General features: G+C 47.9%; 1 protein-coding gene across 1 annotated transcript in view; it reads right to left on the minus strand.

Annotated features, from left to right (window-relative positions):
* The window catches only part of LOC115136510 (girdin-like), an 86,401-nt gene that overhangs the window by 10,454 nt on the left and 51,530 nt on the right, over positions 1-24,417 (minus strand). Inside the window, 18 exon segments of the mRNA XM_065023132.1 lie at positions 1,236-1,438; positions 5,454-5,546; positions 6,071-6,216; positions 8,732-8,918; positions 9,251-9,394; positions 11,590-11,867; positions 12,473-12,634; positions 12,776-12,961; positions 13,282-13,420; positions 13,581-13,711; positions 14,009-14,764; positions 14,923-15,237; positions 15,689-15,826; positions 16,877-17,055; positions 17,410-17,554; positions 17,766-17,912; positions 18,090-18,248; positions 22,287-22,368. Of these exon segments, the coding sequence (XP_064879204.1) occupies positions 1,236-1,438; positions 5,454-5,546; positions 6,071-6,216; positions 8,732-8,918; positions 9,251-9,394; positions 11,590-11,867; positions 12,473-12,634; positions 12,776-12,961; positions 13,282-13,420; positions 13,581-13,711; positions 14,009-14,764; positions 14,923-15,237; positions 15,689-15,826; positions 16,877-17,055; positions 17,410-17,554; positions 17,766-17,912; positions 18,090-18,248; positions 22,287-22,368 (3,590 nt within the window).

Raw genomic sequence — 24,417 nt, forward strand, 5'->3', positions numbered from 1 at the left:
TTATTTATTAGAGCTATTCAAAGACAAATCAAATGGTTGCATAAAAGGTTGTCTTTAGTATAGTTGAAGACAAAAAATGTGTTAATAGCTGGTGCATTGAGCACAGGTGACCCATAATGCATTGCACCTTTTAATAGGTATGGACATTGACTGAAGGATGAGTCATGACACGTTGACATGCCCTGAGTGACAGGACAGCTCGACTACAAGCCGCGCCCAGCCCTCCCCTCTTAGCATACCATTAGAGGAACCCTGGTTACCCTGCACATGGGAATGCTGCACTCTCTGAGAGTCTCTCTTCCCTTTTGCACAGAGAGAGAAAAACAAGCATCGCAAGCGTTAGGTCCACACAACCAACCACCACACAGCAACAAGCATCTACTGTCCTGGAGTCTCCAGCCCGGCAAGCCTCACCATCTGCAACTGACCTGTGCTCATTCTTAATTTCCTGAATCTGACCCTGCTCATTCTTAATTTCCTGAATCTGACCCTGCTCATTCTTAATTTCCCGAATCTGACCCTGCTCATTCTTAATTTCCTGAATCTGACCCTGCTCATTCTTCATTTCCCGAATCTGACCCTGCTCATTCTTAATTTCCTGAATCTGACCCTGCTCATTCTTCATTTCCTGAATCTGACCCTGCTCATTCTTCATTTCCTGAACCTGACCCTGTTCATTCTTAATTTCTTGACTCTGACCCTGTTCATTCTTCATTTCCTGAATCTGACCCTGCTCATTCTTAATTTCCTGAATCTGACCCTGTTCATTCTTCATTTCCTGAATCTGACCCTGCTGATTCTTCATTTCCTGAATCTGACCCTGCTCATTCTTCATTTCCTGAATATGACCCTCTCATGTTCTAGTGTCAGAGTGTACTTTCCTGTCTGACCCAGTGTCCTTTGGTCTCTCTGTGGATCATATTTCCTGTGTCTGCCTTTCCTGTGTCCAACCCTGCATATATTTATTAATACAATATGTGCTCTGCTTCCTGGGTGTTTTATCTAACAATGTGATCTAGTCCTTCTTCCTGTGTGTCAGTCCCTCTTGTCAGTTGTACTGAGAGAGGAAGACCTAGTCCCAGGCTGCCTGGTCAGGATCGGTCTATTGCTTCCTTCTATTGTGTTTATTTTACTGTAACGTATACTGATGTGTTTTAATTGCACTTCAAATAAGGCTGGATTTGATCTGTTCAGTAGGGAATATTCCATGCAGGCCTGAGAGTGTGTCAACTCACTGCTGCTCCTCTTGTGTGTCAGCGTGTCGTCCAGGGAGTTGGAGCCAGAGCCTATGGAGGAGGAGTCCTGGCTGTCCAGAGGAAGCCCCAGGAAGCCCTCACTGGACTCGGAGCGCGTGGGAGTCAGCGTCAGGGAACGCATCCGCTCCCGACTCCTCGGCTTGATCAGCTTCTTCATCTTCAGGGTGATCCAATTCCCCCGTCTGACACGAGAGAGGGGAGTGAGAGTGAGAGATGAGGGAAGGAGAGAGAGAGAAAGGGGAGAGAGAGGAAGGAGAGAGATGGGGGAGGAGTTATTGTTATTTGAGGTAAATAATTTTATTCTGGCTAGCCGTCTCTGTATCAAAGATAATTGTGTAGTCTAAAGCGATTTTCTAGGTTACCTAGCCAGCTATTGTCGTTCTTTTAACACAACGTAACGTAATCAACACTGCTAGCTAGCCAGCTAGCCCCCGAATCAACAACGCAGCCACTGCCAGCTAGCCTACAAAGTCAACAACGCAGCCACTGCCAGCTAGCCTACTTCAGCAGTACTGTATCATTTTTAATCATTTTAGTCAATAAGATTCTTGCTACGTAAGCTCAACTTTCTGAACATTCGAGACGTGTAGTCCACTTGTCATTCCAATCTCCTTTGCATTAGCGTAGCCTCTTCTGTAGCCTGTCAACTATGTGTCTGTCTATCCCTGTTCTCTCCTCTCTGCACAGACCATACAAACGCTCCACACCGCGTGGCCGTGGCCACCCTAATCTGGTGGTCCCAGCGCGCACGACCCACGTGGAGTTCCAGGTCTCCGGTAGCCTCTGGAACTGCCGATCTGCAGCCAACAAGGCAGAGTTCATCTCAGCCTATGCCTCCCTCCAGTCCCTCGACTTCTTGGCACTGACGGAAACATGGATCACCACAGATAACACTGCTACTCCTACTGCTCTCTCTTCGTCCGCCCACGTGTTCTCGCACACCCCGAGAGCTTCTGGTCAGCGGGGTGGTGGCACCGGGATCCTCATCTCTCCCAAGTGGTCATTCTCTCTTTCTCCCCTTACCCATCTGTCTATCGCCTCCTTTGAATTCCATGCTGTCACAGTTACCAGCCCTTTCAAGCTTAACATCCTTATCATTTATCGCCCTCCAGGTTCCTCGGAGAGTTCATCAATGAGCTTGATGCCTTGATAAGCTCCTTTCCTGAGGACGGCTCACCTCTCACAGTTCTGGGCGACTTTAACCTCCCCACGTCTACCTTTGACTCATTCCTCTCTGCCTCCTTCTTTCCACTCCTCTCCTCTTTTGACCTCTCCCTCTCACCTTCCCCCTACTCACAAGGCAGGCAATACGCTCGACCTCATCTTTACTAGATGCTGTTCTTCCACTAACCTCATTGCAACTCCCCTCCAAGTCTCCGACCACTACCTTGTATCCTTTTCCTCTCGCTCTCATCCAACACTTCCCACACTGCCCCTACTCGGATGGTATCGCGCCGTCCCAACCTTCGCTCTCTCTCCCCCGCTACTCTCTCCTCTTCCATCCTATCATCTCTTCCCTCTGCTCAAACCTTCTCCAACCTATCTCCTGATTCTGCCTCCTCAACCCTCCTCTCCTCCCTTTCTGCATCCTTTGACTCTCTATGTCCCCTATCCTCCAGGCCGGCTCGGTTCTCCCCTCCCGCTCCGTGGCTCGACGACTCATTGCGAGCTCACAGAACAGGGCTCCGGGCAGCCGAGCGGAAATGGAGGAAAACTCGCCTCCCTGCGGACCTGACATCCTTTCACTCCCTCCTCTCTACATTTTCCTCTTCTCTCTCTGCTGCTAAAGCCACTTTCTACCACTCTAAATTCCAAGCATCTGCCTCTAACCCTAGGAAGCTCTTAGCAACCTTCTCCTCCCTCCTGAATCCTCCTCCCCCTCCCCCTCCTCCCTCTCTGCAGATGACTTCGTCAACCATTTTGAAAAGAAGGTCGACGACATCCGATCCTCGTTTGCTAAGTCAAACGACACCGCCGGTTCTGCTCACACTGCCCTACCCTGTGCTCTGACCTCTTTCTCCCCTCTCTCTCCAGATGAAATCTCGCGTCTTGTGACGGCCGGCCTCCCAACAACCTGCCCGCTTGACCCTATCCCCTCCTCTCTTCTCCAGACCATTTCCGGAGACCTTCTCCCTTACCTCACCTCGCTCATCAACTCATCCCTGACCGCTGGCTACGTCCCTTCCGTCTTCAAGAGAGCGAGAGTTGCACCCTTCTGAAAAAACCTACACTCGATCCCTCCGATGTCAACAACTACAGACCAGTATCCCTTCTTTCTTTTCTCTCCAAAACTCTTGAACGTGCCGTCCTTGGCCAGCTCTCCCGCTATCTCTCTCAGAATGACCTTCTTGATCCAAATCAGTCAGGTTTCAAGACTAGTCATTCAACTGAGACTGCTCTTCTCTGTATCACGGAGGCGCTCCGCACTGCTAAAGCTAACTCTCTCTCCTCTGCTCTCATCCTTCTAGACCTATCGGCTGCCTTCGATACTGTGAACCATCAGATCCTCCTCTCCACCCTTTCCAAGTTGGGCATCTCCCGGCGCGGCCCACGCTTGGATTGCGTCCTACCTGACAGGTCGCTCCTACCAGGTGGCGTGGCGAGAATCCGTCTCCTCACCACGTGCTCTCACCACTGGTGTCCCCCAGGGCTCTGTTCTAGGCCCTCTCCTATTCTCGCTATACACCAAGTCACTTGGCTCTGTCATAACCTCACATGGTCTCTCCTATCATTGCTATGCAGACGACACACAATTAATCTTCTCCTTTCCCCCTTCTGATGACCAGGTGGCGAATCGCATCTCTGCATGTCTGGCAGACATATCAGTGTGGATGACGGATCACCACCTCAAGCTGAACCTCGGCAAGACGGAGCTGCTCTTCCTCCCGGGGAAGGACTGCCCGTTCCATGATCTCGCCATCACGGTTGACAACTCCACTGTGTCCTCCTCCCAGAGCGCTAAGAACCTTGGCGTGATCCTGGACAACACCCTGTCGTGCTCAACTAACATCAAGGCGGTGGCCCGTTCCTGTAGGTTCATGCTCTACAACATCCGCAGAGTACGACCCTGCCTCACACAGGAAGCGGCGCAGGTCCTAATCCAGGCACTTGTCATCTCCCGTCTGGATTACTGCAACTCGCTGTTGGCTGGGCTCCCTGCCTGTGCCATTAAACCCCTACAACTCATCCAGAACGCCGCAGCCCGTCTGGTGTTCAACCTTCCCAAGACCATGGTGCTTGCCTATGGAGCTGTGAGGGGAACGGCACCTCAGTACCTCCAGGCTCTGATCAGGCCCTACACCCAAACAAGGGCACTGCGTTCATCCACCTCTGGCCTGCTCGCCTCCCTACCACTGAGGAAGTACAGTTCCCGCTCAGCCCAGTCAAAACTGTTCGCTGCTCTGGCCCCCCAATGGTGGAACAAACTCCCTCACGACGCCAGGACAGCGGAGTCAATCACCACCTTCCGGAGACACCTGAAACCCCACCTCTTTAAGGAATACCTAGGATAGGATAAAGTAATCCCCCCCCCCCCCTTAAAAGATTTAGATGCACTATTGTAAAGTGGCTGCTCCACTGAATGTCATAAGGTGAATGCACCAATTTGTAAGTCGCTCTGGATAAGAGCGTCTGCTAAATGACTTAAATGTAAATGTAGTGTTCAGTAGGAAGGAAAAGGGGGGGGGGGTTTGAAATGAAGGGAATGCATTTAGTTTGTTTTCCCATTTCATGCCTATTGAACCAGGGGTTTTCCAGCATCTGGGGTGTTCTTGTAAACCACAGCATATCAATTCCCCAGAGACAGCCATAATTTACAGCTATGATGTTGATTAGGCATAAATATAAACCAGAGCTGCCTGGTTAGGTAGATATTTCAACCATATGCAGGGGTTGGTTAGGTTCAGATGTAAACCATCTGCATTTAGTCAGGCACGGAAATGAATCCGAACTGAATGGTTAGGTATAGTGCAGTCGATTAGGTACTAGAATGAATCCTAACCAGACGACTACAGCAATGTACTGCAGTTATACATTAAATTTTCATGTGGGGGGGATGTCTGCTTTGTCTCAGCCAGCTGTTTACTATGACAGATAGTATACAGATACCTATGGACATGATGTACTGCAGCATTCCCAAGTCTGGCCACAGCACCACCCACAGTGACAGCAGTGAGTGGATTCCTCCTAGCTACTTACCTCCGTGGAGGTGAGGGGTCGTAGAACTTATACTGATCCATGATCTTCTCCTCCAGCTTCTCCTTCTGTCTCCTCAACTCGTTCAGCTTGTCTCTGTGAAGGAGGGAAAGACCAGTTAGCGTCAGGGACAAATTACATCTTGACCAGTTAGTGTCAGGGACAAATGACATCTAGACCAGTTAGGGTCAGGGACAAATGACATCTAGACCAGTTAGGGTCAGGGACAAATGACATCTAGACCAGTTAGGTTCAGGGACAAATGACATCTAGACCAGTTAGCGTCAGGGACAAATGGCATCTAGACCAGTTAGGTTCAGGGACAAATGACATCTAGACCAGTTAGCGTCAGGGACAAATTACATCTAGACCAGTTAGCGTCAGGGACAAATGACATCTAGACCAGTTAGGTTCAGGGACAAATGACATCTAGACCAGTTAGCGTCAGGGACAAATTACATCTAGACCAGTTAGGGTCAGGGACAAATTACATCTAGACCAGTTAGCGTCAGAGACAAATGACATCTAGCTACATAGCCAAGAAACAGACATTTCTCCTGTTGACATGTTTGACACCGGTTACAGGCTATCAAAATGTAATAGCGGGGGTCATCTCTCACATGTACTGTCTCTGTTCTACGTGGAACAGGTCCTTGCTCTCCATGGTCTGTTCTAGCAGGGTGCGGTTCTGCAGCATCAGGGTCTGGATCTGGTCCAGCAGGTGACGGTTCTCCTCCTCCAGGTTCCCTTTCAACTGACTCAGCAACTAGGGAGAGAGAAATAAACTTTTTTTTTTTACCTAAGTTTTCAATGGAAATAGTTATTGAGCAAGTTTCCAAGTTTCTTTTCCATGGTTGTATGTATTACTGTACATGGGCTGTGCCTTTTGCAGTGTGTAAATCGTTGTCTGACACTCTTTAAGCCTCATAGAGCTCAGTGTTGAGAAACCAGCTGTGTATCCCCAGGCACAACTACTCAATCAGCCTTCCTTTCCAACAGACAGATGTCAGGACAGTTGCCCAATATCAGCTATGAACACTTCCATAACATGGGGGCATATTTACCAAGAGTTTCCTGTGATAGAGTTGGGAAATATGTGGAACATGCAAATTCCAATCTAGTCGGTCTGTGGGAAGGGGGTGCAGATATTGCAGTTCCTCACACTGGTTGGTGAGTGGGAGGTAGAGAAGTGGGGTTGAGGGGTATGTAACCATACCTCATACTGGTTGGTGAGTGGGAGGTAGAGAAGTGGGGTTGAGGGGTATGTAACCATACCTCATACTGATTGGTGAGTGGGAGGTAGAGAAGTGGGGTAGAGGGGTATGTAACCATACCTCATACTGGTTGGTGAGTGGGAGGTAGAGAAGTGGGGTTGAGGGGTATGTAACCATACCTCATACTGGTTGGTGAGTGGGAGGTAGAGAAGTGGGGTTGAGGGGTATGTAACCATACCTCATACTGGTTGGTGAGTGGGAGGTAGAGAAGTGGGGTTGAGGGGTATGTAACCATACCTCATACTGGTTGGTGAGTGGGAGGTAGAGAAGTGGGGTTGAGGGGTATGTAACCATACCTCATACTGGTTGGTGAGTGGGAGGTAGAGAAGTGGGGTTGAGGGGTATGTAACCGTACCTCATACTGGTTGGTGAGTGGGAGGTAGAGAAGTGGGGTTGAGTGGTATGTAACCGTACCTCATACTGGTTGGTGAGTGGGAGGTAGAGAAATGGGGTTGAGGGGTATGTAACCGTACCTCATACTGGTTAGTGAGTGGGAGGTAGAGAAGTGGGGTTGAGGGGTATGTAACCATACCTCATACTGGTTGGTGAGTGGGAGGTAGAGAAGTGGGGTTGAGGGGTATGTAACCATACCTCACACTGATTGGTGAGTGGGAGGTAGAGAAGTGGGGTTGAGGGGTATGTAACCGTACCTCATACTGGTTGGTGAGTGGGAGGTAGAGAAGTGGGGTTGAGGGGTATGTAACCGTACCTCATACTGGTTGGTGAGTGGGAGGTAGAGAAGTGGGGTTTAGGGGTTTGTAACCGTACCTCATACTGGTTGGTGAGTGGGAGGTAGAGAAGTGGGGTTGAGGGGTATGTAACCGTACCTCATACTGGTTAGTGAGTGGGAGGTAGAGAAGTGGGGTTGAGGGGTATGTAACCATACCTCATACTGGTTGGTGAGTGGGAGGTAGAGAAGTGGGGTTGAGGGGTATGTAACCGTACCTCATACTGGTTAGTGAGTGGGAGGTAGAGAAGTGGGGTTGAGGGGTATGTAACCATACCTCATACTGGTTGGTGAGTGGGAGGTAGAGAAGTGGGGATGAGGGGTATGTAACCATACCTCACACTGATTGGTGAGTGGGAGGTAGAGAAGTGGGGTTGAGGGGTATGTAACCGTACCTCATACTGGTTGGTGAGTGGGAGGTAGAGAAGTGGGGTTGAGGGGTATGTAACCGTACCTCATACTGGTTGGTGAGTGGGAGGTAGAGAAGTGGGGTTGAGGGGTATGTAACCGTACCTCATACTGGTTGGTGAGTGGGAGGTAGAGAAGTGGGGTTGAGGGGTATGTAACCTTACCTCATACTGATTGGTGAGTGGGAGGTAGAGAAGTGGGGTTGAGGGGTATGTAACCGTACCTCATACTGGTTGGTGAGTGGGAGGTAGAGAAGTGGGGTTGAGTGGTATGTAACCGTACCTCACACTGGTTGGTGAGTGGGAGGTAGAGAAGTGGGGTTGAGGGGTATGTAACCGTACCTCACATTGATTGGTGAGTGGGAGGTAGAGAAGTGGGGTTGAGGGGTATGTAACCGTACCTCACACTGGTTGGTAAGTGGGAGGTAGAGAAGTGGGGTTGAGGGGTATGTAACCGTACCTCACACTGATTGGTGAGTGGGAGGTAGAGAAGTGGGGTTGAGGGGTATGTAACCGTACCTCATACTGGTTGGTGAGTGGGAGGTAGAGAAGTGGGGTAGAGGGGTATGTAACCATACCTCATACTGGTTGGTGAGTGGGAGGTAGAGAAGTGGGGTAGAGGGGTATGTAACCATACCTCACACTGGTTGGTGAGTGGGAGGTAGAGAAGTGGGGTTGAGGGGTATGTAACCATACCTCATACTGATTGGTGAGTGGGAGGTAGAGAAGTGGGGTTGAGTGGTATGTAACCATACCTCATACTGGTTGGTGAGTGGGAGGTAGAGAAGTGGGGTTGAGGGGTATGTAACCGTACCTCTCACTGGTTAGTGAGTGGGAGGTAGAGAAGTGGGGTTGAGGGGTATATAACCGTACCTCACACTGGTTAGTGAGCTTGGTGGAGGTGATGTCCAGCTGCTGGTACTGCTCTTTGAGTTTGGAGAACTCCGCCTCCATGCGGGTCTGTTCCAGCTTGGCACCGTTCATCTGGCTCTTCAGGTTCTTATGGTCGGCCTGCAGGCCCTCATTGTCCTTCACCAGCTGACGGTGTGCCATGTTCAGCCTACACACAGAAACATCAGAATGGGTTTCAAACAGCACATTCTTTACTCATAGCCCCTGGCACAGGTCAAACCACAAACCAAACCATTCACTAATTGACGAGCAAAATAACAGCTAAATGGTTAGTTATCTAATTGTAAACTACCACTTAAAATGTCTGCATACTGCCACTCAAAACAGACTTTCTTTTCCCTCGCTCTCAAAAAATCTTGTTACACAGGTTTCTCCTCAGCTGGATTGACAGTTTAGGGATGTTCCCTTGCACCCCAAAGTAAACCTCAGGGCACACCCCCCTCCCCCTCGGTTCCTTATACATACAGTATTCAGTTTAACCTTTCATTCTCCTCCTTCAGTTTGTGGTAGTCTGCAGCCGTGGCCTCGTGGCTCTTGTTCTCAGACAGCATCTTCTCCTGCTCTGACTTCAGCTGTTTCTCCAGCTCCTCCAGCTGATCCTTCTGCCTCAGCAGCTGGTTATATCTGGAAATACAGTACTACCTGTTAGTGAACAGCAGCTGATTATACCTGTAAATACAGTACTACCTGTTAGTGAACAGCAGCTGGTTATACCTGTAAATACAGTACTACCTGTTAGTGAACAGCAGCTGGTTATACCTGTGAATACAGTACTACCTGTTAGTGAACAGCAGTTGGTTATACCTGTGAATACAGTACTACCTGTTAGTGAACAGCAGCTGGTTATACCTGTAAATACAGTACTACCTGTTAGTGAACAGCAGCTGGTTATACCTGTAAATACAGTACTACCTGTTAGTGAACAGCAGCTGGTTATACCTGTGAATACAGTACTACCTGTTAGTGAACAGCAGCTGGTTATACCTGTAAATACAGTACTACCTGTTAGTGAACAGCAGCTGGTTATACCTGTAAATACAGTACTACATGTTAGTGAACAGCAGCTGGTTATACCTGTAAATACAGTACTACCTGTTAGTGAACAGCAGCTGGTTATACCTGTAAATACAGTACTACCTTTTAGTGAACAGCAGCTGGTTATACCTGTAAATACAGTACTACCTGTTAGTGAACAGCAGCTGGTTATACCTGTAAATACAGTACTACCTGTTAGTGAACAGCAGCTGGTTATACCTGTAAATACAGTACTACCTGTTAGTGAACAGCAGCTGGTTATACCTGTAAATACAGTACTACCTTTTAGTGAACAGCAGCTGGTTATACCTGTGAATACAGTACTACCTGTTAGTGAACAGCAGCTGGTTATACCTGTAAATACAGTACTACCTGTTAGTGAACAGCAGCTGGTTATACCTGTAAATACAGTACTACCTTTTAGTGAACAGCAGCTGGTTGTACCTGTAAATACAGTACTACCTGTTAGTGAACAGCAGCTGGTTATACCTGTAAATACAGTACTACCTGTTAGTGAACAGCAGCTGGTTATACCTGGAAATACAGTACTACCTTTTAGTGAACAGCAGCTGGTTATACCGGTAAATACAGTACTACCTGTTAGTGAACAGCAGCTGGTTATACCTGTAAATACAGTACTACCTGTTAGTGAACAGCAGCTGGTTATACCTGTAAATAGAGTACTACCTGTTAGTGAACAGCAGCTGGTTATACCTGTAAATACAGTACTACCTGTTAGTGAACAGCAGCTGGTTATACCTGTAAATACAGTACTACCTGTTAGTGAACAGCAGCTGGTTATACCTGTGAATACAGTACTACCTGTTAGTGAACAGCAGCTGGTTATACCTGTGAATACAGTACTACCTGTTAGTGAACAGCAGCTGGTTATACCTGTAAATATACAGTACTACCTGTTAGTGAACAGCAGCTGGTTATACCTGTAAATACAGTACTACCTGTTAGTGAACAGCAGCTGGTTATATCTGTAAATACAGTACTACCTTTTAGTGAACAGCAGCTGGTTATACCTGTGAATACAGTACTACCTGTTAGTGAACAGCAGCTGGTTATACCTGTAAATACAGGACTACCTGTTAGTGAACAGCAGCTGGTTATACCTGTAAATACAGTACTACCTGTTAGTGAACAGCAGCTGGTTATACCTGGAAATACAGTACTACCTGTTAGTGAACAGCAGCTGGTTATATCTGTGAATACAGTACTACCTGTTAGTGAACAGCAGCTGGTTATACCTATGAATACAGTACTACCTGTTAGTGAACAGCAGCTGGTTATACCTGTAAATACAGTACTACCTGTTAGTGAACAGCAGCTGGTTATATCTGTGAATACAGTACTACCTGTTAGTGAACAGCAGCTGGTTATACCTGTAAATACAGTACTACCTGTTAGTGAACAGCAGCTGGTTATACCTGTAAATACAGTACTACCTGTTAGTGAACAGCAGCTGGTTATACCTGTAAATACAGTACTACCTGTTAGTGAACAGCAGCTGGTTATACCTGTGAATACAGTACTACCTGTTAGTGAACAGCAGCTGGTTATACCTGTAAATACAGTACTACCTGTTAGTGAACAGCAGCTGTGCGTTTACACGCGTCTCTGACTTGAGTGCTGTATAATGGTAGAGTGGAGGTGAATGCATAATAAGACTGTCGTGCACGTGTGTGTTTGGCCATGAGTGTGGTTAAGTGTGTGATGGTAGGCCAGCTGTGCTACAGTATGCATTAAGCACATAACAGTGCCAGTAGAAACCCCACCTGTCCTCCAGGTCTCTGTGCTGTGACTCTAGACTCTTGTGGGAACTTTTCAGGCCTCCATGTTTGCCGATGAGGCCCTCGTACTCGGAGGCCTGTCTCTCATGCAGGGCAGCCAGTTTCTCATGGTCCCTTAGCAGCATCTCATAGGTGGACCTCAGGTCTTCCCTGTCCCTCATCGCCCCCTCCTTCTCGTTCTCCGTACTGGACTGCTGCGTCGCCAGTTGGGCATTCTGGGCCATGAGAGCGCCACTCTGGGAGTTCAGCGTTGAGTTCTCAACCTAGAGGGGAAAACAAGACTTCTGATTGGACGATCTGAGCAGTCTGAACTCAATCAGAAAATGCCCTTAACTATAACAGTTTTTTCAAGGATTTTGTCATGTCCTGCTAGGAATAGCAATAGATTAGATTCACTGATTATGTGAAAACCAGGGTAAGAACCCCACAAAATAATTTGAATAGACACCAGTGTCACTTCTGAACAACAGGGGGCACTGTGTACGCAGCCAGCCTGTCCCTCTAGTCAACTCTGATGGTTGAGACGTTGCATGTCCCTGTCTGATTTGGATAGACATCAGTGGTCAAATATTTTTTTTGCCAGTACAAATCACAAGCACAGACATGTTCAAAGTTGTAATTAGTTTTGGTTTGCAGCAGAATGCAAGATTTTGTTGATCTGCTGCCAAAAAATACATCAAAATAGATGTTGTGGAGCAAAGCTCAATGAGAAAGGAATTATCTCTAGCCACGGGGCAGAGTGGAGAGAAGAGACACGCTTGGGGAGAGTTTAAACTACAATACAGGCTATAGATGCAGTGTAGACAAGGCCAGAAAATAGAGTTCATGGCACAGCAGTGAGGGAGCAACAGAAGGAACCCGGGCTTACCTGGAGTTTGGCGTTCTGGGTCTGTAGTGTGGTGTTGTTCTCCTGTAGAGATGCAGTCTGTCTCTGCAGAGCCAGAATCTGGGCCTGCAGGTTACTGCTCTGGGTCTCTAGCTGCTTCAGGTTGGTATGCAGGGCCTGCTTCTCTGCCTGGAGGGTGGCATTCTGGAGATGGTATAGACAGACAGACAAGATATACACAGGCATTATTTATATGCAGAGTCCTTCACACTTCAGTGACACATCACTGTCACATGCAGTATCTAAGACGGCTGTTTTGAGTTGTTGATTAGATAGTGTACTCACGTTCCTCTCCACCTCAATGAGGCGGTCTTTGACCTTGAGCAGTTCCCGGGTGGTCTCGTGGCTCTCCTTCTCCCACTTGTTGACGGCCTGAGAGTCCTCCCTGTCCCCTCCTCTGGGGGGTGAGCTCTGCACCATCCTCTCCTCCTCCTCCTCCCTCTGTCGCAGGGCCTCATAGTTCTTCTTCACCTGGAAAGGTCAAAGGGTTAAACCTCCATCCCCCCAAATCTTCCAAAGATATACTGTTCTCTGTTCTGGCACCCCAGCAAGGGTTCTAGTTTTCGTCACAGAGTTGAAAAACGTGCTGTGGAGACTATTCTCTGTGTTTTCCAGGCTCCTGGTGCCTCAGGAATTGATAACATAATGAAAAAGGAATGAATACACAATACATGGCCTCAGAAGCATTTCAGCGTTTCTCTGAGTCGTGTGTTAAAGAACATAACACAGAATCTCTCGGGGATAATGTTTTGGTCTTCTGGACTGTTGTAATGTATTGTTTGGGAACTAACAGTTTTAAGCTCCTGGCGCAGTTGTTGGTTGAGGTTAGAGGACTCCTGCAGTCTGGCCTCCAAGGCAGCTATCTTTTCCTCCTTGATCTCCAGAGAAGACTTGAGAGTGGACTCTAGCTTGAACTCCAGCAGCTTGTACCTGCAGATAAGGGACATTCACAATCATTAAAGACCAAGGGTCTTCCCTGGAAAGAATTCAAGGTCTTGACAGTGTATTGATGGCAGAGTACCTACTATGAACCTTCATCGATGTGGTACCTTTGAGCAGCAGCATAGTGGTTTGTGTGTGTGTGTGTTACCTGTCATCGTCAGAGCTCTGCTCGGCCTGCAGCAACCTCTCCTTGTTAAGGCCTATCTTCTCCAGCTCGTGGGTCAGTTTCTCAAGATCATTGTTCATCTGCTGAGTCCGCAGTTTCTCACTCACCAGTTCCTGGAACATCAAACGCCAACCCAGAATCACTTTACATTTGTAATCCCTACACCCCAATCCTTTATTAATGAATAATATAATCTTATGAGGCACAGTGGAGTTCCAAGTTTCTGAAAATGTGTTGACAGAGCGCTCTGGTTCTATTACTTCGTGCATAATGCAGGCGCAATGACTGTAACAGAACTTTATCGATCATCTAAATGCACATTTGAAGCCTTATGGGCATTCACCCAATGCATTACAATATATCTCCTAACATTACAACATGCCTCTCTGGGGTAGTAGCGACACCATTACCTCTCGCAGAGTGACCAGGGTCTTCTTATCTATAGTGGCCTGTTTGACCAGCTCTTTGTTCTCCTTCTCCAGGTCTTTAAGGCGGTTGCAGGAGTCCTTGAAGGAGGTCATCTCCTTGCCCAGTGAGCGGTTCTCCTTCTCCAGGTGGCTGATCCTCAGGTTGTCCTCGTCCAGCTTGGAGTCCCTGATCTCCGCCTGCTGTCTCAGCCTCTTGTTTTCCTTCTCCAGCTGCTTCTTGTCCTTCTCCAGCTGAGAGCTCTCCTGCTCCAGAGTCTTATTCTCCTGCTCCAGCTGCTCCAGACGTTTGCTGGAGATCTTCAGTTCCTCCAGGCTCCTCTGCAGACTCTGGTTCTCCTGTTCTACGTCCTGCAGCTCCCCCTCTAGCTGCTGGATCTTGCGGCTGCTATTCTCTAGGGATTTCTGCAGCCGCTGGTTCTCCGTGTCCAGGCCCTGGTAGCTCACCTCCAGCCTCTCCGTCTTCCTGGAGGAGGCTTTGAGCAGCTCCAGGCTTCTCTTCAGCTGGCTCCTCTCGCTCTCCAGCTCCCGGTTCTCCAGTTCCAGCTGAGCCGCCTTGTTCCCGGCCGAGCGGAGCACCTCTGCAGCCCTGCGGAGCTTCAGGTTCTCCTCGTCCAGCTGGGCATTCTCCTTCTCCAGGGCCTCCAGCTGGAAGGAGGTGCTCCGCAGGCCTTCCACGTTCTTCTTCAAACGACGGCCCTCTGCCTCAAGCTCTGCGTTCTCCTTCTCCAGAGACGCCACCTGATGATTTGAGAGAATGTGGGAAAATGTATCAATGAATAAATGCTCCTCATTCAAAGTCCCATCTACTGTATATGATGGGGACACAGAATAGACAGCAGGTACACAGACAACTAGAGGTGAACTATACAGCCACCAATGCATGCAGAGAGGCAGACCTTGTCACAGGTGATGCCCAGGCTGGCTACTCGCTTCTGCAGGGCCTCGTTCTCCCTCTCCAGCCGCTGCGCCTCCACCTCCAGCTCCTCTGTCCTCTCGCCCTTCTCCTTGTACACCGCCAGGTCCTTACGCAGCTGCTTACGCTCAAACTCCAGCTTGTTGAGCTTGGAGCTGGTCTCCCGGATGGACTCATGCAGCACGCGGTTCTCCTTCTCCACGTCTTTGACCCGCGCCTCAGGGCCCACCTGGGAGCGTTGCCTCAGCGACGAGACGGTATTGGTCAGATGCTCGTTCTCCTGCTCCAGGCCTTTCACCTGGGACACGACATAGAGGACGTCAGAGTGGCAGTATGCTAGGTCAACTCAAGTCATGTTTCAGCATGGTGTTAATATGAAGAGAACCCTGAGTCTTTCCTGAATATGAGAACTGAGAAGACTATACCTAGGGTCCTGATTTTTTCCTAGTTAACGCTGTAGTGTAGGTTCACCAGAGATCTGGCTTGTATCCATGTCTTCTCACTGTAAACATCATCCATCTAAACACCCTGTGACCTCATTACACTCTGTCTGCTCTATCCCCCAAGCCACACAGAGGTCTCCAACTAGTTGGGAGAATGCAAGCACAAAGACTGCTATCTCCTAAGAAAACTCGATCTGGATACATAGGTAGTAATGTAATTCGGAGACTCTTGGAACCAGACCAGATCAAAACAAATTCAGTCCCTCGACCCACCGCGTGTGTGTGTGTGTGTGTGTGTGTGTGTACCTGTCTCTCAGAATTCTCCCTCAGCGTCTCCAGGGTTTTCTCCAGCAGAGCCTTCTCCTTCATCAGGTCGGTGCCAAGATGCTCTGCACTGTGCAGACTCTCCCTTTCTGTGTTCAGCTCACTCTCCAGCTGCACCAGCTGCAGGCACACACACTGTTACCATGACACCCAGTCACTTAGATCACAGACACAATGAGAGTGTGCAGTACAGGCAGGTGCTTGTCTACCATACCATTACCCATCACAGTTGGGCACCATTCTATTGGGATTCGGTCGCTGTTAAATTGAAGAGCCTGTTTTTGAATTTGAATTTGCAAAAATAAAACTGAATTGATTATGCTATTTATATTTCTCTAGTCACAGTGGCAGTGTTGTGATACATGTCCTTTATTAAAGGGACTCGTAGGCAGGTCCATATAAAGCCCTTCTGATGAATCTTGCACAAGCCTTGGTTTGTGCAAGCTGGAACGACTCATAGGAGCCGATCTCCTGTTTCTGTAGCGTGAGGCAGCTTGATGTACAAGTACACCCCCTGGACAGGATGCTGGTCTACAGGGTGAACTCTTCACAAGGCAGACTGATTATTACTAATCATATCATAGATATCCTACAAGCACCTAATTCTGTCAAAGCAGCTTAACTCAAAACTGCCTACGTATTGCTCATCTACGGGCAGCCAGTTAAACAGCCAGTTAAACTGTTATTGTACAAGAGCTCCTGCTTGGATTCACTTTAAAATGGGCTCTCATAAAGACCGATCCAGTGGTGCTGCCTAACACAGTCTTACCTCTTGTCTTTGTGTGAGAAAGGCACATTTCATGCATTCTATGCGGAGAGCACAGAGAAGGCTTAAGTGTCTGAAAATAGCCGAGAGTTAGTTTATGGAGTGTCCTTCAAGTGTCAAGTCTGAGAGAGAATAGGAAACGGTCTTCAAGAATTACTCTGTTCTTTCAATTCCCTCTGGTGTCATGGAGCTAAGGGGCCTGAAAGCCAAGTCCTGGGGTGAAAACTAGGGGGCTGGAACAAGACGCTACTGTAGGGGTAAAGAGCAAACAGCCATTGTTATGTTGTTGATGCAAGGAACAAGTGTGGAGCCCATGTTGGGTGGGCTAGAGAAGGGGAAATGTTCAGGAAGCAAGTGAGTGGAATTCAGTATATATTCTATACAAGTATAGAAGCTGCTCTGACCCTCTGGGTGAGCCTCTGGTTCTCCTTGTCGGCCTTGAGGAGACGTGCAGGGACGTGTTTGCTGGCAGAACCTCTCAGCTCCTCCACAGTCTTCAGCAGGGTCTGGTTCTCCTTCTCCAGCTTCAGCAGCCGGCTGGATGTCAGCTCATTCACCTCGTGGCCCAGGGACTTCTGAGGCACTGCACAATGAAACCATCTATGGTTAGGCACACAACAACATACTGTATGCAAATGCTACAGGTTCTGTTATAGTGGTAAGAGGTCCCCCAAGGGAAGAGGAAGTATGGAATATCCCTAACTGTAGTTACTGACAGGGTTTATCCTGATCCAAGACCAGTTAACCCCATTAACATCGTTCCAAATCCAGGCCCAGTGCTAATCTGGGTCTTGGAGTCATTGAATATTAATTACAGGAGTTAGTCATGTGTAGATAAACCCTGTCCAATCTGTTGTGTGTGTATGAAGGACCAAAGCCAGGGCCAGGGTTGGAGCCAGAGCCCCAGTGCTGAGGGCTGCTGCTCCAGGCTGCTCACCCTCTGTCAGGTCAGGGGTCATGGAGAGCTGCTGTAGTTCCCACCCCAGGTGGAGAGACTCGTCCATGCTCTGTTTCTGGGCCATCTCCAGGACCAGGTTCTCCTCTAGCAGCTCCTCAATACGCTTCCTGTCCATGTCCCGGTCCTAACAAACACACAGACAGACAACATACACACGACACACTGTCAGACGGCTCCCCAAAAGCTAAGCCTTACAGTATAGTATGGGCATTCATCAGAGATGACCTACAAGATGGCTCCAAAAAATGAGCTTGTAAAATCAGTCATATCACTATGTCTGTTTGATTCCTCTGATCCCACACACAAAACACACTCAGTTTCCCTCTGTCCTTTACCATTTCCATGTCGTGGATCTTGGATTTGAGCTGCAGGCTCTCTTTCTCCAGCTCGTGGAGTTTGTCAGAGCGAGCCCTGGTTCCTTCCAGCTGGTCCTCTAGCATGGCCTTGGTCTCCAGCAGAACCTGGTTGTCCTCCTTCAGCTCCTGTAGGACCCAGCAGATTTCACACATACGTCAACCACAGCCATATCACTACTACCATCCCCACTACCACGCATTCAACCAACATTGGGACAACAGGTCAATACATTTATGTTACACCCAATGAATGCTTCACTGACACGTCAAGCTTGTTGGGTGCTATTTCTTTGTTTGGCGTACCTCTACTCTGGCTTTGTAGAACTCAATGTCGTAGAGCCTCTCCTTGTAGCGTCCCACTTCACTCTCCAGCTTGTCCACTCTGACGGCCTTCTCCCTCAGGGCGTCCAGCTCGTCACGATATGCCCTGGCAGAACGGGCGTCCGACAACAACTGCAGGCTCTGGAGGGGACAAACGAAACACTACATGTCAGTGTCACACTCATACAAGATATTTGTTTCACACGGACTCCCACTATATACATGCATTGCGCCAGGCATAATTCATATTGGTAAACAAACACGCCATGGACTGTATAGGTGGACACCATATAGGTAAACACACATGGCAGTAATACACAGAGGCAGGCTGAAGCTCCTCTTAGTCAATAGTGTCATGAGTCAGTCATCTTCTCTGGAAGAGGGATTTGAAATGACCCTACACACACACACACACACACAATTATAAGCAGCTCTGCCATGTTGTTGTGGTGGGCCCTACTCCCTAACGCTGCAAATTATGTTTACAACAAAGACAACATCTAAGGGGTTAGCCAAGCTATAAATAGCTCAGCCGCTAATTGGTTAAGGGCATTAACCTAATGATTAAGAAAGTAAAACAGAAGGTGGTGGCAATGGTTTGATGTGTTGTATAACTCTGAGGGCAGTCAGGACACCAGAGGTGACATGAGGTCTCATGGGTGGAGCTTTGGTCTAGTGGTCTGGGCCAGCTTTGTGTGACACATCTGGCATAGCTCAGCAGCACGGTTAGTGTATCGCTTATGTGTGAAAGTGTGTAGCTGGAGTTCAGGAGAGACACGTTGGTTCATGGCAGACAGATACTGTAGTGTGTAGCTGGAGTTCAGGAGAGACACGTTGGTTCATGGCAGACAGATACTGTAGTGTGTAGCTGGAGTTCAGGAGAGACATGTTGGTTCATGGCAGACAGATACTGTAGTGTGTAGCTGGAGTTCAGGAGAGACACGTTGGTTCATGGCAGACAGATACTGTAGTGTGTAGCTGGAGTTCAGGAGAGACATGTTGGTTCATGGCAGACAGATACTGTAGTGTGTAGCTGGAGTTCAGGAGAGACACGTTGGTTCATGGCAGACAGATACTGTAGTGTGTAGCTGGAGTTCAGGAGAGACACGTTGGTTCATGGCAGACAGATACTGTAGTGTGTAGCTGGAGTTCAGGAGAGACACGTTGGTTCATGGCAGACAGATACTGTAGTGTGTAGCTGGAGTTCAGGAGAGACATGTTGGTTCATGGCAGACAGATACTGTAGTGTGTAGCTGGAGTTCAGGAGAGACACGTTGGTTCATGGCAGACAGATACTGTAGTGTGTAGCTGGAGTTCAGGAGAGACACGTTGGTTCATGGCAGACAGATACTGTAGTGTGTAGCTGGAGTTCAGGAGAGACACGTTGGTTCATGGCAGACAGATACTGTAGTGTGTAGCTGGAGTTCAGTAGAGACACGTTGGTTCATGGCAGACAGATACTGTAGTGTGTAGCTGGAGTTCAGGAGAGACATGTTGGTTCATGGCAGACAGATACTGTAGTGTGTAGCTGGAGTTCAGGCGAGACACGTTGGTTCATGGCAGACAGATACTGTAGTGTGTAGCTGGAGTTCAGAAGAGACACGTTGGTTCATGGCAGACAGATCATGTGTATTGATGTATTAAGTGGTGTAATGCTGGTGCTAAGTCATGTGATGTGGTTTGGGAGCTCTGTCTGACATCAGCTGTAATTGACTCCCTCTGTTTACTCAGCAGTGTTGACATTCTGTGGCACACATAATGTTAACGCTGTAACACGTAGCAAATCATTCAAAAGCAGCGGTAAAATAACAATAGCGAGGCAATATACAGCAGGTACCGGTACAGAGTCAATGTGGAGGCTATATACAGCAGGTACCGGTACAGAGTCAATGTGGAGGCTATATACAGGGGGTACCGGTACAGAGTCAATGTGGAGGCTATATACAGCAGGTACCGGTACAGAGTCAATGTGGAGGCTATATACAGCAGGTACCGGTACAGAGTCAATGTGGAGGCTATATACAGCAGGTACCGGTACAGAGTCAATGTGGAGGCTATATACAGGGGGTACCGGTACAGAGTCAATGTGGAGGCTATATACAGCAGGTACCGGTACAGAGTCAATGTGGAGGCTATATACAGCAGGTACCGGTACAGAGTCAATGTGGAGGCTATATACAGCAGGTACCGGTACAGAGTCAATGTGGAGGCTATATACAGCAGGTACCGGTACAGAGTCAATGTGGAGGCTATATACAGCAGGTATACAGCAGGTACCGGTACAGAGTCAATGTGGAGGCTATATACAGCAGGTACCGGTACAGAGTCAATGTGGAGGCTATATACAGCAGGTACCGGTACAGAGTCAATGTGGAGGCTATATACAGCAGGTACCGGTACAGAGTCAATGTGGAGGCTATATACAGCAGGTACCGGTACAGAGTCAATGTGGAGGCTATATACAGCAGGTACCGGTACAGAGTCAATGTGGAGACTATATACAGCAGGTACCGGTACAGAGTCAATGTGGAGGCTATATACAGCAGGTACCGGTACAGAGTCAATGTGCGGGGGCACCGGTAAGTTGAGGTAATTGAAGTAATATGTACATGTAGGTAAAATTATTAGAGTGACTATGCATTGATAATAACAGAGAGTAGCAGCAGTATAGAAAAGGGGGGGCAATGCAAATAGTCTGGGTAACCATTTAATACAGTTCTGTGCTGTACTGAGTTGTTATATATTGCTGTGTACTGTATTGAGTTGTTCTGTATAGCTCTGTGCTGTACTGAGTTGTTCTGTATGGCCTTGTGCTGTACTGAGTTGTTCTGTATGGCCCTGTGCTGTATTGTGTTGTTTTGTATGGCCCTGTGGTGTAATGAGTTGTTCTGTATGGCCCTGTGGTGTAATGAGTTGTTCTGTATGGCCCTGTGGTGTAATGAGTTGTTCTGTATGGCTCTGTGGTGTAATGAGTTGTTCTGTATGGCCCTGTGGTGTAATGAGTTGTTCTGTATGGCCCTGTGGTGTAATGAGTTGTTCTGTATGGCTCTGTGGTGTAATGAGTTGTTCTGTATGGCCCTGTGGTGTAATGAGTTGTTCTGTATGGCCCTGTGGTGTAATGAGTTGTTCTGTATGGCTCTGTGGTGTAATGAGTTGTTCTGTATGGCCCTGTGGTGTAATGAGTTGTTCTGTATGGCCCTGTGGTGTAATGAGTTGTTCTGTATGGCCCTGTGGTGTAATGAGTTGTTCTGTATGGCCCTGTGGTGTAATGAGTTGTTCTGTATGGCCCTGTGGTGTAATGAGTTGTTCTGTATGGCCCTGTGGTGTAATGAGTTGTTCTGTATGGCTCTGTGGTGTAATGAGTTGTTCTGTATGGCTCTGTGGTGTAATGAGTTGTTCTGTATGGCTCTATGCTGTACTGAGTTGTTCTGTATGGCTCTGTGCTGAATTGAATTGTTCTGTATGGCCCTGTGCTGTACTGAATTGTTCTGTATGGCTCTGTGCTGAATTGAGTTGTTTTGTATGGCTCTGTTGTGTAATGAGTTGTTCTGTATGGCCCTGTGCTGAATTGAGTTGTTCTGTATGGCCCTGTGCTGAATTGAGTTGTTTTGTATGGCTCTGTGCTGTATTGAGTTGTTTTGTATGGCTCTGTGCTGTACTGAGTTGTTTTGTATGGCTATGTGCTGTATTGATTTGTTCTGTATAGCTCTGTGCTGTACTGAGTTGTTTTGTATAGCTCTGTGCTGTACTGAGTTGTTTTGTATGGCCTTGTGCTGTATTGAGTTGTTCTGTATGGCTCTGTGCTGTATTGAGTTGTTCTGTGCTGTATTGAGTTGTTTTGTATGGCTCTGTGCTGTATTGATTTGTTCTGTATAGCTCTGTGCTGTATTGAGTTGTTTTGTATGGCCCTGTGCTGCATTGATTTGTTCTGTATAGCTCTGTGCTGTACTGAGTTGTTTTGTATGGCTCTGTGCTGTACTGAGTTGTTTTGTATGGCTCTGTGCTGTATTGATTTGTTCTGTATAGCTCTGTGCTGTACTGAGTTGTTTTGTATGGCTCTGTGGTGTATTGAGTTGTTTTGTATGGCTCTGTGCTGTATTGAGTTGTTTTGTATGGCTCTGTGCTGTATTGAGTTGTTTTGTATGGCTCTGTGCTGTAGTAGGTAGATTTGTCCTGCACCTCTTGCTGAAACCTCTTATTTTCAGTCTCCATGTTGTCCAGTTCCTGTCTGCAGTCCAGCAGCTGCTCACTCTTTTCCTCCCTGAGAGAGAGAGAGAGACAGGGGAGAGAGAGAGAGAGAGAGAGGGGGGGAGATGGGGAAAGACAGGGGGAGAGGGAAAGCAAGCGAGGGGGAGAAGAGAGAGATCGAGAGACAAACACGAGAAACCGAGAGAGAGAGAAAGGGGGAGAAGAGAGAGAAAGAAAATATAGTGAGAGAGAAGGGGGAGGAGAGAGAGAAAAGAGAGAGAAGGGGGAGAAAAGAGTGAAGAGAGAGAGAGAAAAGAGAGAGAAGGGGGTTGGAGAGAGAGGAGAGAAGAAGAGAGAAAAGAGAGAGTGAAAGAGAAGAGAGGGAGAAGAGAGAGAGAGAAGGGGGAGAAGAGAGAGAGAACGAGAGAGAGAAGGGTGGAGAAGACAGAGAAGGGGGGAGAAGACAGAGAAGGGGGAGAAGACAGAGAGAGGAGGGAGAAGATAGAGAGAGGGGGAGAAGACAAAGAAGGGGTAGGAGACAGAGAGAGGAGGGAGAAGACAGAGAGAGAAGGAGGGAGAAGACAGAGAAGGGGGAGAAGACAGAGAAGGGGGAGAAGACAGAGAAGGGGGGAGAAGACAGAGAGAGAAGGAGGGAGAAGACAGAGAGAGAAGGAGGAAGAAGAGAGAAAGAGAAGGAGGAGAAGAGAGAAAGAGAAGAAGAGAGAGAAGGGTGGGAGAAGAGAGAGAGCGAGTAAGAGAGAAGGGGGGTGCAAGTGAAAAAAAGAGAGACATTGTAAAACACATTCACATATGTACGCATTTGAAAAACACCATTCCTCACAAACAAACCCATAACTGTCCCACACAAATATTTGTTTCTGTTTTCTTTAAAGTTGCCTTGAGACACTGGAATTTTTACTTAGATGTGTACCCAGTAGAAAGGAATCCATGGACCTCTTTCCTTACTGGGCCAGGTCAGCTGGTTTGCTTGTGGGTGTGTGTGGGTCGGGGGCCGGGGATAGGGTTATTTACCAAATGATACAAACATATTTCAACTGAAATATACAAAGTAGGACCACAAAAACAACCTACAAATGACCTCACAACCAACTTTCCATGACATGCAAATCTCTAACTGATAGAGCTGCCTTGCTTTGGTTCCACCGGCTCTTTATAATCCAGCAAATCCAGATAACATCTGGTTAATTGTGTAACATGCCAATAGATTCCTTTCTTCCCCATGTCTCTGACTAGACTGACTTCAGACCCCCTCAACCCAGCATGAGCAGCAAATAGAGCCCAAATCACAACATCAGGTTCTTCTGTTAATGGATTTGCTCTATTGTGACGCCGTAATAGACAGGCAATGCAACCTAAATGCAATTTGTATGGCCTCCTGCTGTTTATTTAGATGCGAGAGCGACTCGGCTTGGGAGCAGGTTGGGGCTTGCTGAGGCTGAGGGAGGCCAGTCCTGCTGGCTGCCGGTCGGTGAGGAATGAAGAATGTGCCACACAGAGCCTTGAAGAGGACTGTGCATTCCTCAAATGAGCTGAGATGCTTTCCAGTCTCCCTGGTCCAGATTAGTGATCTCTACTGGGTCTGCTATTGGCTGGAGGAATTATTATCACTATTCTGTTCCACACTTCCTGTGATGTGCATGTTGAAATCAGAGGCTTGTGAGCAGCTAGCTTCGAGAGTGGAATAAAACTCACGTTCTGCTGCTGTTGCTACAGCTGCTTTTGGTGAGCACAGGGTTCACGCACGCGGGCGCACACACACATTTCCAGTGTGTACCTTGTGTGTCTGGAACCCTTTAATCTCATCCCACAATAGATCATGTCATCAGACATTCAGTCTCGCCACAGCAGTAAAACAACTTTTCAACACCTTTCAGTGTTTCCCCCAGTTTCATTTAGGCCCTAATAAAGAGAGTAGATGACAAGACTAGGCTCAACACAAAGCTGCTCATCCACTGTGAACCTGTGTGGGTGACAGCACTGAGCCTGCAGCAGCTCTGAGTCACTAACAACCGTGGTACCATGGTCTACCAACATTTTACAGTCTACCATTCACATTAGACAATGTGCCATCCTGTCGTTCTACAGAACCTGACAGGATTAA

Source organism: Oncorhynchus nerka, linkage group LG10 (genome assembly GCF_034236695.1).
Source record: "Oncorhynchus nerka isolate Pitt River linkage group LG10, Oner_Uvic_2.0, whole genome shotgun sequence".
Taxonomy (NCBI): Eukaryota; Metazoa; Chordata; class Actinopteri; order Salmoniformes; family Salmonidae; genus Oncorhynchus; species Oncorhynchus nerka.